The sequence below is a fragment of the Procambarus clarkii genome, chromosome 42, assembly GCF_040958095.1.
Source record: "Procambarus clarkii isolate CNS0578487 chromosome 42, FALCON_Pclarkii_2.0, whole genome shotgun sequence".
NCBI classification, from domain to species: Eukaryota; Metazoa; Arthropoda; class Malacostraca; order Decapoda; family Cambaridae; genus Procambarus; species Procambarus clarkii.
In genome coordinates, this window is record NC_091191.1 from 10,228,728 (window position 1) to 10,241,749 (window position 13,022).

At 40.2% G+C, this 13,022-nt stretch overlaps 1 protein-coding gene across 5 annotated transcripts in view; it reads right to left on the bottom strand.

Moving 5' to 3' along the window:
* Nucleotides 1-5,013: 5,013 nt before the first annotated feature.
* The window catches only part of LOC138373601 (uncharacterized), a 134,779-nt gene continuing 126,770 nt past the window's right edge, over nt 5,014-13,022 (bottom strand). For 3 of the 5 annotated variants that reach the window (XR_011231254.1, XR_011231256.1, XR_011231255.1), the window contains 5 exons: nt 10,485-12,231; nt 8,116-8,336; nt 6,879-6,930; nt 5,720-5,791; nt 5,014-5,157 (listed from right to left, as the gene is read on the bottom strand). Coding sequence is in view for 2 of the 5 variants with exons in the window: in XM_069339896.1 (XP_069195997.1) it covers nt 5,086-5,157; nt 5,720-5,791; nt 6,879-6,930; nt 8,116-8,231 (312 nt within the window). In the remaining 3 variants the exon portion in view is untranslated. Of the gene's footprint in view, nt 5,158-5,715; nt 5,792-6,878; nt 6,931-8,115; nt 8,337-10,484; nt 12,232-13,022 lie in introns of those variants that run through there. The other 2 variants (XM_069339897.1, XM_069339896.1) reach the window with 2 other exon arrangements.

The following is a 13,022-nucleotide window of genomic DNA, read 5'->3' on the forward strand; positions in this document are numbered from 1 at the left end:
GTTGAGTTTTGTTGGGTTCCCAGCCATATTGGCGTGTCTTTAAATGAGCGTGCGGATGCTGCCGCTAAGGAAGCTGTCCGCTCTTGTCCCATCTCTCGTAAAGGCATTCCGTATTCCGACTTTTACCCGGTTATCCATTCCTCAGTCCTTACCCGTTGGCAGGCTTCTTGGTTGTCTGTTACTGGTAACAAGCTACGTACTCTTAAATGTTGTGTTTCCTCGTGGCCGTCCTCCTTCCACCGTAACCGGCGGTGGGAAACAGCTCTGGCGAGGTTGCGTATTGGCCATACTCGCTTAACCCATGGTCACTTGATGGAGCGCCGCCCTGCTCCTTATTGTCCTAGTTGCATTGTCCCTCTTACGGTCGTGCATGTCCTTCTTGAATGTCCTGACTTCCAGGACGAGCGTGTGTCTTGCTTTCCGACCGCCCCTCGCGGTCACCTGTCCCTCGATAGAATTCTTGGTGACTCGGATACTTTTGATATCGTTCGCCTTATGCGTTTTTGTTCTCGTATTGGCATCCTTGGTGATATTTAGCGCCCTCTGATTATTTTGCGTATTTGATGGTGCTACATAGCCTTCCCGGTTTGGTGCCTTCTTTTGATAATTACTTACTTACTTGGTGCCTTTTTTTGATAATTACTTATTTCAGGTGTGCGAGTTCTTTTTCCTGTTGCAGTGACCCTCGCCTTGTTGCCAGTGAATCTTCCCATGGTGATAATAAATAGTTACTTGAACAAATTTGTATTATTAAATTCCCACAAATATAGAAGACGACTAGTTTTCACAAAGATGTGCAGAAAGTACCTATTTGAATATATAGTGCCTACTTGAATAGGTAGTACCTATTTGAATAGGTACTACCTATTTGAATAGGTAGTACCCATCCAAATAGGTATAACAAATTTGCAATAATCAAGTCCAACAAATGTGGAAGACAGTAATTTTCATAAGGATAGAAAAAGTACCTATTTGAATAGGTATAAAGTACCTATTTGAATAGGTAGTACCTATTTGAATAGGTAGTACCCATCCAAATAGGTATAATATGTTCAAATTTGCAAAAATCAAGTCAAATGTGGAAGACTAATTTTCATAAGGATAGAAAAAGTACCTATTTGAATAGGTATAAAGTACCTATTTGAATAGGTATAAAGTACCTATTTGAATAGGTATAAAGTACCTATTTGAATAGGTAGGACCTATTTGAATAGGTAGTAACCATCCAAATAGGTATATGTGCAAATTTGCAAAAATCAAGTCAAACAAATGTGGAAGACAGTAATTTTCATAAGGATAGAAAAAGTACCTATTTGAATAGGTATAAAGTACCTATTTGAATAGGTAGGACCTATTTGAATAGGTAGGACCTATTTGAATAGGTAGTAACCATCCAAATAGGTATATGTTCAAATTTGCAAAAATCAAGTCAAACAAATGTGGAAGACAGTAATTTTCATAAGGATAGAAAAAGTACCTATTTGAATAGGTATAAAGTACCTATTTGAATAGGTAGGACCTATTTGAATAGGTAGTACCCATCCAAATAGGTATATGTTCAAATTTGCAAAAATCAAGTCAAACAAATGTGGAAGACAGTAATTTTCATAAGGATAGAAAAAGTACCTATTTGAATAGGTATAAAGTACCTATTTGAATAGGTAGGACCTATTTGAATAGGTAGTACCCATCCAAATAGGTATATGTTCAAATTTGCAAAAATCAAGTCAAACAAATGTGGAAGACAGTAATTTTCATAAGGATAGAAAAACTACATATTCAAATAGGTACTACCTATTCAAATAGGTACTACCTATTCAAATAGGTACTACCTATTCAAATAGTAGCAATTTGAATGGGTAGCACCCATCCAAATAGGTACATGATCAAATTTGCAATAATAAAGTCCAACAAATGTGGAAGACAGTAATTTTCATGATATAAAAGTACCTATTCAAATAGGTACTTTTCTATCCTTATGAAAATTACAGTCTTCCACATTTGTTGGACTTGATTATTGCAAATTTGAACATAGGTAGTACCCATCCAAATAGATATATGTTCAAATTTGCAATAATGAAGTCCAACAAATGTGGAAGGCAGTAATTTTCATTCAGATAGAAAAGTACCTATTTGAATAGGTATAAAGTATCCATTTGAATAGATAGTACCCATCTAAATAGGTATATGTTCAAATTTGCAATAATGTCCAACAAATGTGGAAGACAATTTTCATAAGGATAGAAAAGTACGTATTTGAGTAGTTATAATGTACCTATTTGAACAGGTATAAAGTACCTATTTGAATGGGTAAATGTACACATTAGTAATAGATTTCCACAGATGTAGAAGATGGTAACTAGTTTTCATAATATATAGAAAAGTACCTATCTAAATAGGTAGATAGTACTTATTTGAATACGTATAAAGTACCCATTTAAATAGGTAAAATTGGTACACGTAAAAAGGAGATGGTATCTAGTTTTCATAAGACTATGTAAATAAGTACCTATTTGGATAGAAAGTTTTTGAATAGGTTTTTGAAAAAAAATTTGATATTTGAATAGGCACATATATTAGACAGTAACTAGTTTAATAAGGATAGATAGAACAGTACCTACTCAAATAAGTTGAAAAGGACCAATTTGAATAGGTAGAAATACTGTATACCTATCTGAATAAAATAGATACTATTTTAATAAGTAGAAAAGGCACATCTAGATGACAATAATTTGTTTTAATATGAAAAGGTAGAAACATACCTATCTGAAAAGGTAAAAAGGTACTCATCTGAATATGTAAAAAGGTACCTATCCGAATGGGTAGAAAGCAAGTAATTATCAAAAGAAGGCACCAAGCCGGGGAGGCTATGTAGCACCGTCAAAAGTGCGGGATATTCAAAAAGCGCTAAAGATCACTAAGTATGCCAATACGAGAACACAAGCGCCTAAGGTGAACAACATCAAAGGCATCCGATTCACCAAGGATGCTATTGAGAGACAGGTGACCGCGAGGAACAGTCGGTAAGCAAGTAAGTAAGTAATTATCAAAAGAAGGCACCAAACCGGGAAGGCTATGTAAGTCGGTAAGCAAGACGCACGCACATCTTGGAAGTCAGCACATTCAACAAGGATATGCACGACCGTAAGAGGGACAATGCAATTCGGACATTAAGAAGCAGGGCGGCACTCCATTAAGTGCCTGCGAGTTAAACGGGTATGGTCAATACGTAACCTATGGAATGGGTAGAAAGGTACCTATCTTGAGGTTATCTCGAGATGATTTCGGGTCTTTAGGCCTGGTCGAGGACCAGGCCTCCACCCCCAGGAAGCAGCCCGTGACAGCTGACTAACTCGGAGGTACCTATTTTATTGCTAGGTAACAGGGGCCTAGGGTAAAAGAAACTCTGCCCATTGTTTCTCGTCGGTGCCCGGGATCGAACCCGGGACCACAGGATCACGTGTCCAGCGTGCTGTCCACTCGGCAGACCGGCTCCCATCGCTCGGCCGACCGACTCCCCATAAACTGTCATCACCTATCTGTATGGGTAGAAAGGTATTTATTTGAATAGGTAGGAAAACACATTCTAAGGTCTATAATGCCTGAAATTCTTGTAGAGAACCAGACACACGAGACAGCACCTGGTACTGTTCTGGACTGCATCCAACTGTTTCAGGGTCCCTGGGAAAGGTTCCTGTACAAATGTAATGGATCTTCCTCCTCCAACAGTAAAGAACAAAAAATTCTTACACACACACACACTCCATTGCTATCACTGGCACTCCACCAATATCAGTAGCACTTTGGAGTTACCCGGTTAGGCCTTGCCCCATGTTATCTGTAGAGGGACACACACACACACATCACTACTTGCTGTCATGTACCATGTCCATCAACATTGATGGTGTAGCATTCCCCTCTGATGCGGTGCTCATGTGACCTTTTCTACACACTTTGTTTCTTCCCTTCTTAATTAGTACTCAACTTTGAGAAACAATCGGGTTTTTATTACTCATATCTACAGACTCACAGAAGTAAGAAAAACTTCTAAGTTAGAAAATAGAACATTTAATAAACAATTTTGACCTATTTGTGACAACAGAAATGGAGTGGGAGTGTGAAGAAAAGTGTGCAAGCAAAAGAAGTCTCAGAACTGTAGCAGGGGTAAAAGCTTTAGTCATGTGGGTCAAGGTTTTACAAAACTTAGAAAGGGAGACAGTTCATATGGGCAAGGATGGAACGACACGAGGAGAAACTTTGGTAACATGAACCGAAAGAGAACCTTGCAAGCAAGATGATCGTACAGGAAGAGGTAGATGGTGAAAGGGAACAGGTTCCACAGGATGGGTAAAGGTCAAAGTACGACATAAGCAAGAGTGAGGGTGTTGTAAGGACCGTGCAGACAGGATGCCAGTTTCAACATACAAGCCTAGGATAGGAGTCAAACAAAAGGCACCAGAGCTGAAGCGTAACCCAGTATGGTGAAGAGCATCAAGACGGCAAAGAGTAGGAGGAGAAATGTCATTCTCGACTCGTGTACCAGTACGGGTGGGTTTGAAAATGACAAAGGTATCCACCAAATCAACTACGTGTTTATGGATTTATACATTATCAAGACTTTAGAATTAACATGAGCGAGATCAAAATACTTAATGTAGCAGGACCAAACAAAGCTTATGTATTAGAACCGGAAGGAATCGTGTGTGGTAGAGATGACAGCGCTGAGCACCCCCAGTAAGAGGATGGGGGTGGGGTGAAAGATGCAGTTAGAAAAGATGGAGCCACTCAAGTAATGAGGTGGTCACCACTGGGGGCTTGGGGCTCAACCCCGCCACATAGGTGGGAGGGAAGCAGTCAGTAAGGAGAGTCAGAAGCAGCTTTGTCTGGGCCTAATGTAGCGGGGACTACAGAGCCCGGCCTTCCTTCACAGTCCAACTCAGGTGCCTGGTCACCCACCCCACGAGCCTGGGTAAGAGAAGTCATTTCGTTTTCCATGTATCAATCATAAAGTAGTTTCATTAAAATTGTTTTATTTAATAGGTTTTACATATAGTATTTATAATACATCTAATATTTATTACTGTTTCAGGTTGTGGGACAGATGCTCCTAGATGAACAGAAGATCCAAAAGGCCAAGACAACTCCAGAGACAATCACCTGTAAAAGAAAAATAAACATTAAACAGGGACACTACTTTTATTATCACCAATGCCTAATAATAAGCACAAAAAATCCTAACAGCCTATCTTTAACAGGCTCAGCAAGGCCTATCCTTTCCTCTGATTTCAGTGCAGAGCTTGTTCCCTGAATGGGTGCATTACATCCACCACTTTAGTGCCATCAACACATTGTACATATGCTTTACTGAAAGCACTGTACAATGCATGCCAGGCACTAAAGTTTTCGATGCATCCACCCATTCAGCAAACAAGCCCTGTGAGAATTAACAATGTAACCATTGTTAAGGGTCCCTAAACCTATGCAAATCTAGTCCATCTATTAGATGGGTAGTAGAGCAAAGCTCTGAAAAAGCCAAGCCAGGGAAATCTGCAGGACTGCCTGGTCCCCTTTTATGAAATGGGGTAGGATCAGTACAAACTGCATCATCCCCTGTGGGTTGTAACAGTAGGACATGGTTACACACCTATAAATGGACTAGATACAAGAATTAAGATTAGGTCATTGATATAGCTAAAACATCAAATTCAAACTCGCCCACTTTTGTAGATTTCCTTTTGCAGAGTAAAGGAGCCTCACTCCAAGCCATTCCATGCATCATAATCACTTTCACCTGAAAAATATTTCAACAAATTAATTTCAGATTTAAAGCCAATCTTGCTTTACTTTTCAAATTAGCATTCAGTACTTTACAAATTCAGATGTAAAAAATTTCTTTAAGGAATTTACTTTTCCTACATATTCTAGTAGCAGTAGTAAAGATCTAATTTAGCAATATAAATATATATGGCATCAATTTGCCAAGTTTCAGTAAATGTCATTTGAGAAACTATCCACAACTGCACTTCAATGGCAATTTACATTTATCTTTAGCCAATGCTATATTGTTTAAGTTATTACTATTTTTACTTTTATGCAAATCTATTCAGATTAACCTTTACTACAACTCGCCTGATTCTGTTTAAGCAATTAACTTTATTATCTTGAGTTATCTTGAGATGATTTCGGGGCTTTTTAGTGTCCCCGCGGCCCGGTCCTCGACCAGGCCTCCACCCCCAGGAAGCAGCCCGTGACAGCTGACTCACTCTCAGGTACCTATTTACTGCTAGGTAACAGGGGCATTCAGGGTGAAAGAAACTTTGCCCATTTGTTTCTGCCTCGTGCGGGAATCGAACCCGCGTCACAGAATTACGAGTCCTGCGCGCTATCCACCAGGCTACGAGGCCTAACTCTTCCAACTGACAGAGGGACTTCTGGACTTTCCAAACCAGATTCTGGAAAACTATATAAATTTAAAACCAAGCTAAAGTAAACATTGAATATTTTTTTTTACTTTCAAGGGAAAAATACCATCACTTAAAACAAAACTTTTCCTGCCATCAACTTTATTTGACTATTACCCTTAAGTTATACATTTATAGATTAAAGCTTATTTAACAAACATTTAATGTTAACTAAAGATTTATATTTCATTAAAATTAATAATAAAACACCCTCAACTATGCTGTTTAAGATCTAATGCCCCACATTACAATTTTCACAATTTCAACATACCATTCTATTCAATACATTCCTGAAAGGACTAAACTTGCAGATATGGTACCCACTAGCCTAAGCCTAGACTTCCATACCCTAATATTTAATAGGTTTTTAGCAATTAACTTCTACCCTCTAATTCCAATGTACACAACACTACTTACTGTAGATCTGCAAGTATTTTCCTGCAGCTCTGTTGCCAGGACCTTCCACAACCTGTCATGTGAACAGTAAATATTACTAAAAAGTTATTTGCATAGTGATGTTATTTTGTTCATACCTGTACCACCAGTTTAACATTTGCCGTTTTAAATGGCACACAGTATCTTGTTGTCCCATCTTTATTATAAACAAAGCTATAGTCATTTCAAGTCAACATCCTATACAAATTTTATTTTCCAACAACTTTAGTCATTAACATTTTTCTAGAACATTACAAACTTTAATTTAACAACCATGTATAACATTTGAATAAAAGCAATACAAAATTTATATATACAAATTATTATTCTTTTGCAACCACTGCTTACTACTAGGGGGACAAATTTATTCTGTTGAATTATGTACCAAGTTTTTTTAGTCTGAAAATTTATAATTAACCCAACTATACTACCAAGACAATGATTTTACTAAATTTAGTAATATTTTTACACTAGCAACTATACAAGGCCATATTCTCTCCAGTTATCACTACACTTCTGCAGGTGTAAGGTTCTATCTCCCCCATCTGCAGCACTTATGACCACACTTGGTCTTTATTATAAATTTCTTTATGAACCTGATACAGTACTGTTAATGGGATTAAATGTTTTGTGGGAACAATTTAGCTACAGTTCTGCCAAAGGAATGATTAACACCATGCAAGCCAACTAATATTAAAGTTAGAAATATTTATTAAAAGCAGAAGTTTTTATCATATGGGATGTTATTTTAGAAGAATGGGTGGTGTGGTGGTTATGTTATGGTTGAGTAACATGGTACAAGAGGGCAAGTAGTTGCTGAGCAAGTATGCTAATTTCAATTTCTAGCAAACTGGCAGATACAGCAGAAGTGCACACTTTCTGCATGAATAATTGGCAGTAAAGTTCCTACTAGAGTGTAACTGGCCACCATTCACTAATGACTAGGGGAAGTTAGCTCAGAGCATCTTTGATGCGCTTTGAAACGAAAATGTTGCCCCCCCCCCTTCAAAAGTTAAGCTTGTCTACAGCATCTCTTTTTTAATTAACTATGTAAGGGGGAGATTCTGAATAGCAAGTGCCAATAGGCACTGCCACTGGCTTATGGCAAAAGATTCTGTAGCAATAGAACTATAAGCCACACTTTCTCCCCCCCCCCCTTTCCTCCCAACTGTTCAGTGTCAAAAGGGAGGGGGGGGTGTCCATTTACTGTACCACTTACATTTTAGTGTGGGCTTCATCCACTATTCTGATGTTAGCTGGAACATTTGTGCCAGCTGCTGGTTTGAAAGGGAGGCATACCATGTGCCAATTCAGGAAGCTTTCCACGTTCCTCATTGCATGTCAGCTCAGGACCTCGCTACCATGTTGGGAGCCAGTTGAAGACTAACCAATCAACATCCCAGGCTGGAGAGCAGTGCCAGCTCGGGGAGAATTTACCACCTGCAAAAAATTTAATACTCTTAACAATCTACACCATCTATCTCATCTTTACCTAGCCCCCAAACCTTACATTTGTCAGCATTAAACTGCATCTGGTAGTCTTAACCATTTCAAAACCATATAGGGCATCGGTATTTTTTATTTGCCAATTCTGCAACTATTGCAGTCTAAACCATAATCTTGCGAATAACCGAGGTCCAAGGAGAGCTTTTAGGCACTACTTACAACACTTCTCCCAACTTAACCCCATTTATACTAATTTCCTTTGGTATAGCCATGACCTAATCAACTTCAGTCAGCATTCCCAATGATCCGAGCTCCTATCAATTTTGCGCTACTATCAAAATCTCTGCTGAAGTCAAGGTACACAAAATCACAAACCTTATCACCATTTCCTCAACTATGCAACCTAATCCATGAACATTTAGTAATAAAACTATGCGATTCATGTATCTAGTCATGTTTCTCAAAAAGAGTAGAGAAATGGTCACTGCTTGAGATCGCAAGCGGGGATGTTTCTGGCGGGGGAGAAAGAAACAATTGCGCAGCGCGTCCCGCGGCGTTGCACGGGCAGTTTGGGGCCGTATAAATACGGGCGCACAATGGGGCTCTACACCATTTGGTCACCACTTCGTCCGGGAGACATCTCCCGTCACGCAGGGTGCAGTTGCGCCTCCAAAGATCTCCAGTATCATCTTTTGATACTGGTAATGGCTCGAAAGGGCCACCACTTACGGGCTATTCATGCCCGTGCCACCTCTTGGGTGGCTTAATCTTCATCGGGGCTCTGCCTCACTCCGCCTGCCCTCGCCGCTGCCCTCGCAAAACCCCACCCTCCCCCCTTTGCAAGCGGCTGCTTTTGTACCCCCGTCATGCTTTGCACAGTTGTCCCGATTGTCTCCCCACTGCATGTGGGAAGGGGGGTGCAGCGCCGGTCCCCAAGTGTCCCGCTGTCCGCAGCTAATACTTTGCCCAGTCTAGGTGCTAGTAAGCCCTACTTGTAGTCACACCCCCTTCTCCTTATCCATTAGGTCTTTTACGGCCTCTTGGCCGGGTACATTACGTGTTATGTGGTCTCACTTATTAGTTACTCTTTGTGTCCTGCCTGTTATATCCTAGTGTTATATAATTACTACACATTTGCACTCTGCCTTAATTCTAGTACCAGTTAACCTTTAGGTTTCTGCAGAATTAGTTTCCATGTCACTATACGCTAAGGTCTCATACTTACTACGGGTGTACCTTTTAAGTTAAATCTAGTCCTCTGACTTTGAATTGTTACTGTTAATTCTTACTTTATATATTTACTTTATATATTTTAATATAAACGTTATATATTTACTTATTTATATATTTGAAACTTTATATATTTACATGTTCAATATTAAGTTTAATATATCAACTTTGTTATAAGTCTAATATAAACCGTGTTTAATATAAACTTTATAAAATTACTTTATATATTTGAACTTTATATATTTACATGTTCTGCAGAATTTAACCTTCAATAAACTTTAACGCCCCATACTGCCAGTATCTTTCTCCCCCTGGTCAGAAAATGGCACTTGCAATGTTGGATTCTAGTAACTTTCCTCACAATAGACTAAGCTAATTGGTCACTAACTTAAGCGTTAAAGTTAACTCAAACTTTTCCTTTAAAACTTGCTATATTAGGAACTTTCCACGACCGGCCTTTACCCGACATAATTAAATAGGGTAAAAACGGTATATTAAATGCAGTAAAACTACGGTAAATTCAATATGATAAACTTGCATTCTTTAAGCATGGGCTGCATAGTAAGTGAACTAAACTAAATGTTAAGCACCCTGGCAAACCACTTCGTTCTATTGAATTTCTTTATTGAATCACTTTGTCCGGCAAGAATTTTTAGATTAGATTAAAGGAACACCCTCCCTGGTAACGGCTGAACTAGTTAACCAAATACAAATATTTAGGCACAATACTTTCATAAAACCCGTCTACTTCCCCCACCAGTAGACTTGTTCAGCTAAAGGCATAATGTAATATTCCACTTTAGTAAATAAAGACTTAAAAAAACACTACCCCATCTGTGTAGTTACAGGTTACCTGACATTCTACGCTTAAAATAACCCATCTATTCCCCATAATTGTTCGATATAACTTACCTCTCACCCGCTGGTCGAGTACACAGCAATATATATCCTCCTCCATCACTCACCGCGTGGATACTATTTCACTCTGGCCGCAAATTGCCTCAAATCACCTACGTTGTCCATAAACATATATAGAAGAGCAACTGACCATAACACCCGTATAGCGATCATCACATAACGTGGGAACATTAGTAGTACTGCTGTCAAAACATAGATGGCGCCAGGACAAACGGTAATTCCTATGGACTCGCCTAGTTATGCGTAGGGAATTGAGCTTCAGCTGTTTGGTCCCGCCCCTCAGCTGTATTCACCTAGTTGTACTCACCTAATTTGTGCTTGCAGGCGTTGAGCTTTGGTTCTTTGGTCCCGACTCTCAACCGTCAATCAACAGGTGTACAGGTTCCTGAGCATATTGGGCTCTATCACATCTACATTTGAAATTGTGTATGGAGTCAGCCTCCACCACATCACTGCTTAATACATTCCATTTGTTAACTACTCTGACACTGAAAAAATTCTTTCTAATATCTCTGTGGCTCATTTGGGTACTAAGTTCCTCTTGTTCGTGTTCCACCCGTGTTAAAGAGCTGTCTTTGTAACTATCAAAATGCATATATCTTTGCTTTCACCTCAGTTATATTTATGACAAGGGATTTAAAATTTGCCTATATTTCTGCTTCTCTGATGACATTAAAAACTTTCGTTTATTACAGTATCTACATAAAATTAACATTTATCTTCATTAGGTTGTAGTTCTCATCAATAGGGAGAGCGTCGGTAAAAAAAAAAAAAAATGTTTTTTCTGACCAGGGGGAAAAAGACACAGGCCGAATGGGCTTAAATTTTTTATTAGTAAATTAAATTCTGCAGAACATGTAAATAATATAAGTAGGAATTAACAAATGTAACATGTCCATGTCTGAGGACTAATTAACTTAAAATGTACCCCCCGTAGTAGTAAGCATAGCCTAGACATGGCAAACACGTTCTGCAGAAACCTAATGGCAGATGAAATATAATTAGAACTAGGTATAACAGTCAGGACACAAAGGGGAAATAAAGTGTATAGACACAACACTTAACGGAGCCCTACCAAGACATAATGGGAAATCCTAGAATTAACAGGCGGGCAGAAAATACCTAGTGACTGGGGAAAACTGGTATGACAAATGGGAGAAGTTTTTCCCAGGGCGTGAGGCCAGCCGCCAAGGAATAAGAAGTGTTTCCTGACTCTTACTAGCACCTAGACTGGGCATAGGATTAGCTGCGGACAGCGGGACACTTGGGGACCGGCGCTGCACCCCCACCGCAGGCCAGCTGGCCGGACCCCCCCCCCCTTCCCGAAGGGCGAGGCCCGCTGGTCGCAAGGAGGCCTCAGAGCGGCAGAGCAACAACGTCCCGGACGTAGTCAGCTGGGGGTTCCAGCTGGTTGCTGGACCCGCCATTATCTCCGATGGCGAGCCCGTCAAGAGAGCCGAGTGGCCCTGTCAATTCTAAAGGTAAGAGGGGCGTGGTCGGCTGAAGGCGAGCCTAGCTCTGCGAGGGCGGCGCGAATTAATCGCCCTGAAGAAGTGTTGCCTGTTCCTTGGGGCACGGGCCGGGTAGAACTTGCCGGGGTGCGCTCGCTGGGCTAGGGTAAGCGTGCGTCCTGCGCTGTGCTTGTAGGATCCGAAGAGTGTTGATTCCTGACCATGTAAGCGATACCTGGTCCAGTCGGAGCGTGCGTCGATTTTTTGTCGCGTAGATCACCTCCCCCTGGCTGAAAGATATAAGGCAGTAAGGGTGGGCAGAAGCGGCATGCAGTGTTATCGTGACAGGCAAGAGCACAGACGAGAGGTAAACCCTAGCTGAATCAATACGGAGACGAAAAACGGGGGGAGGGGGCCCAGCAGCAGGAATTAAGAGATTCCATAATTAACAATCCTGGATGAATAAGAGTTTTCCGAATAACTATACTGTAGCAATGAAGGGGGCTAACAATTCTAAGAATCTTCCAGCAAATGGAAGGGGGAAGTACCTTTGCTATGAGCAAAGGTGGGAGAAAGCCAGTAGGAGAACAACAACACCACCACCACCACAGACCCAGACGGTGCTTGTATACCAGCTGTAACATGCACGTATACTAGGCTGTGTCCTTATGTGCCTCTTAACTTTTAAACCACTACCCACGGGATGTTACGGGCTCACCATAGCCCGTGCTACATGGAAATTATGTTCCAAGTAGCTGAATCTAAAACAACGGGATCAACAACCATGAGATGGGTATGGGGTGCATAATAAATGAATCTGAATTCTATACCTCAACACTGACTTGAAACTCTTCCTAAACATGTGCAATAACAACATATCGCGTGAAATATTATGTGCCTCTGTAATCCTTTACACCACCGCCCACCGGATGGGTATGGGGTGCATAATAAAGAAAGAAATTGAAGAAATTGAATCGCGTGAAATAAATAAAACTACCTAAAATGGCAAGCTTCCTCTAATGCACTTTGATGCACTCAAATTTAATTATGCCTCTAATGCACTTTGTATTCTACTGTCGAA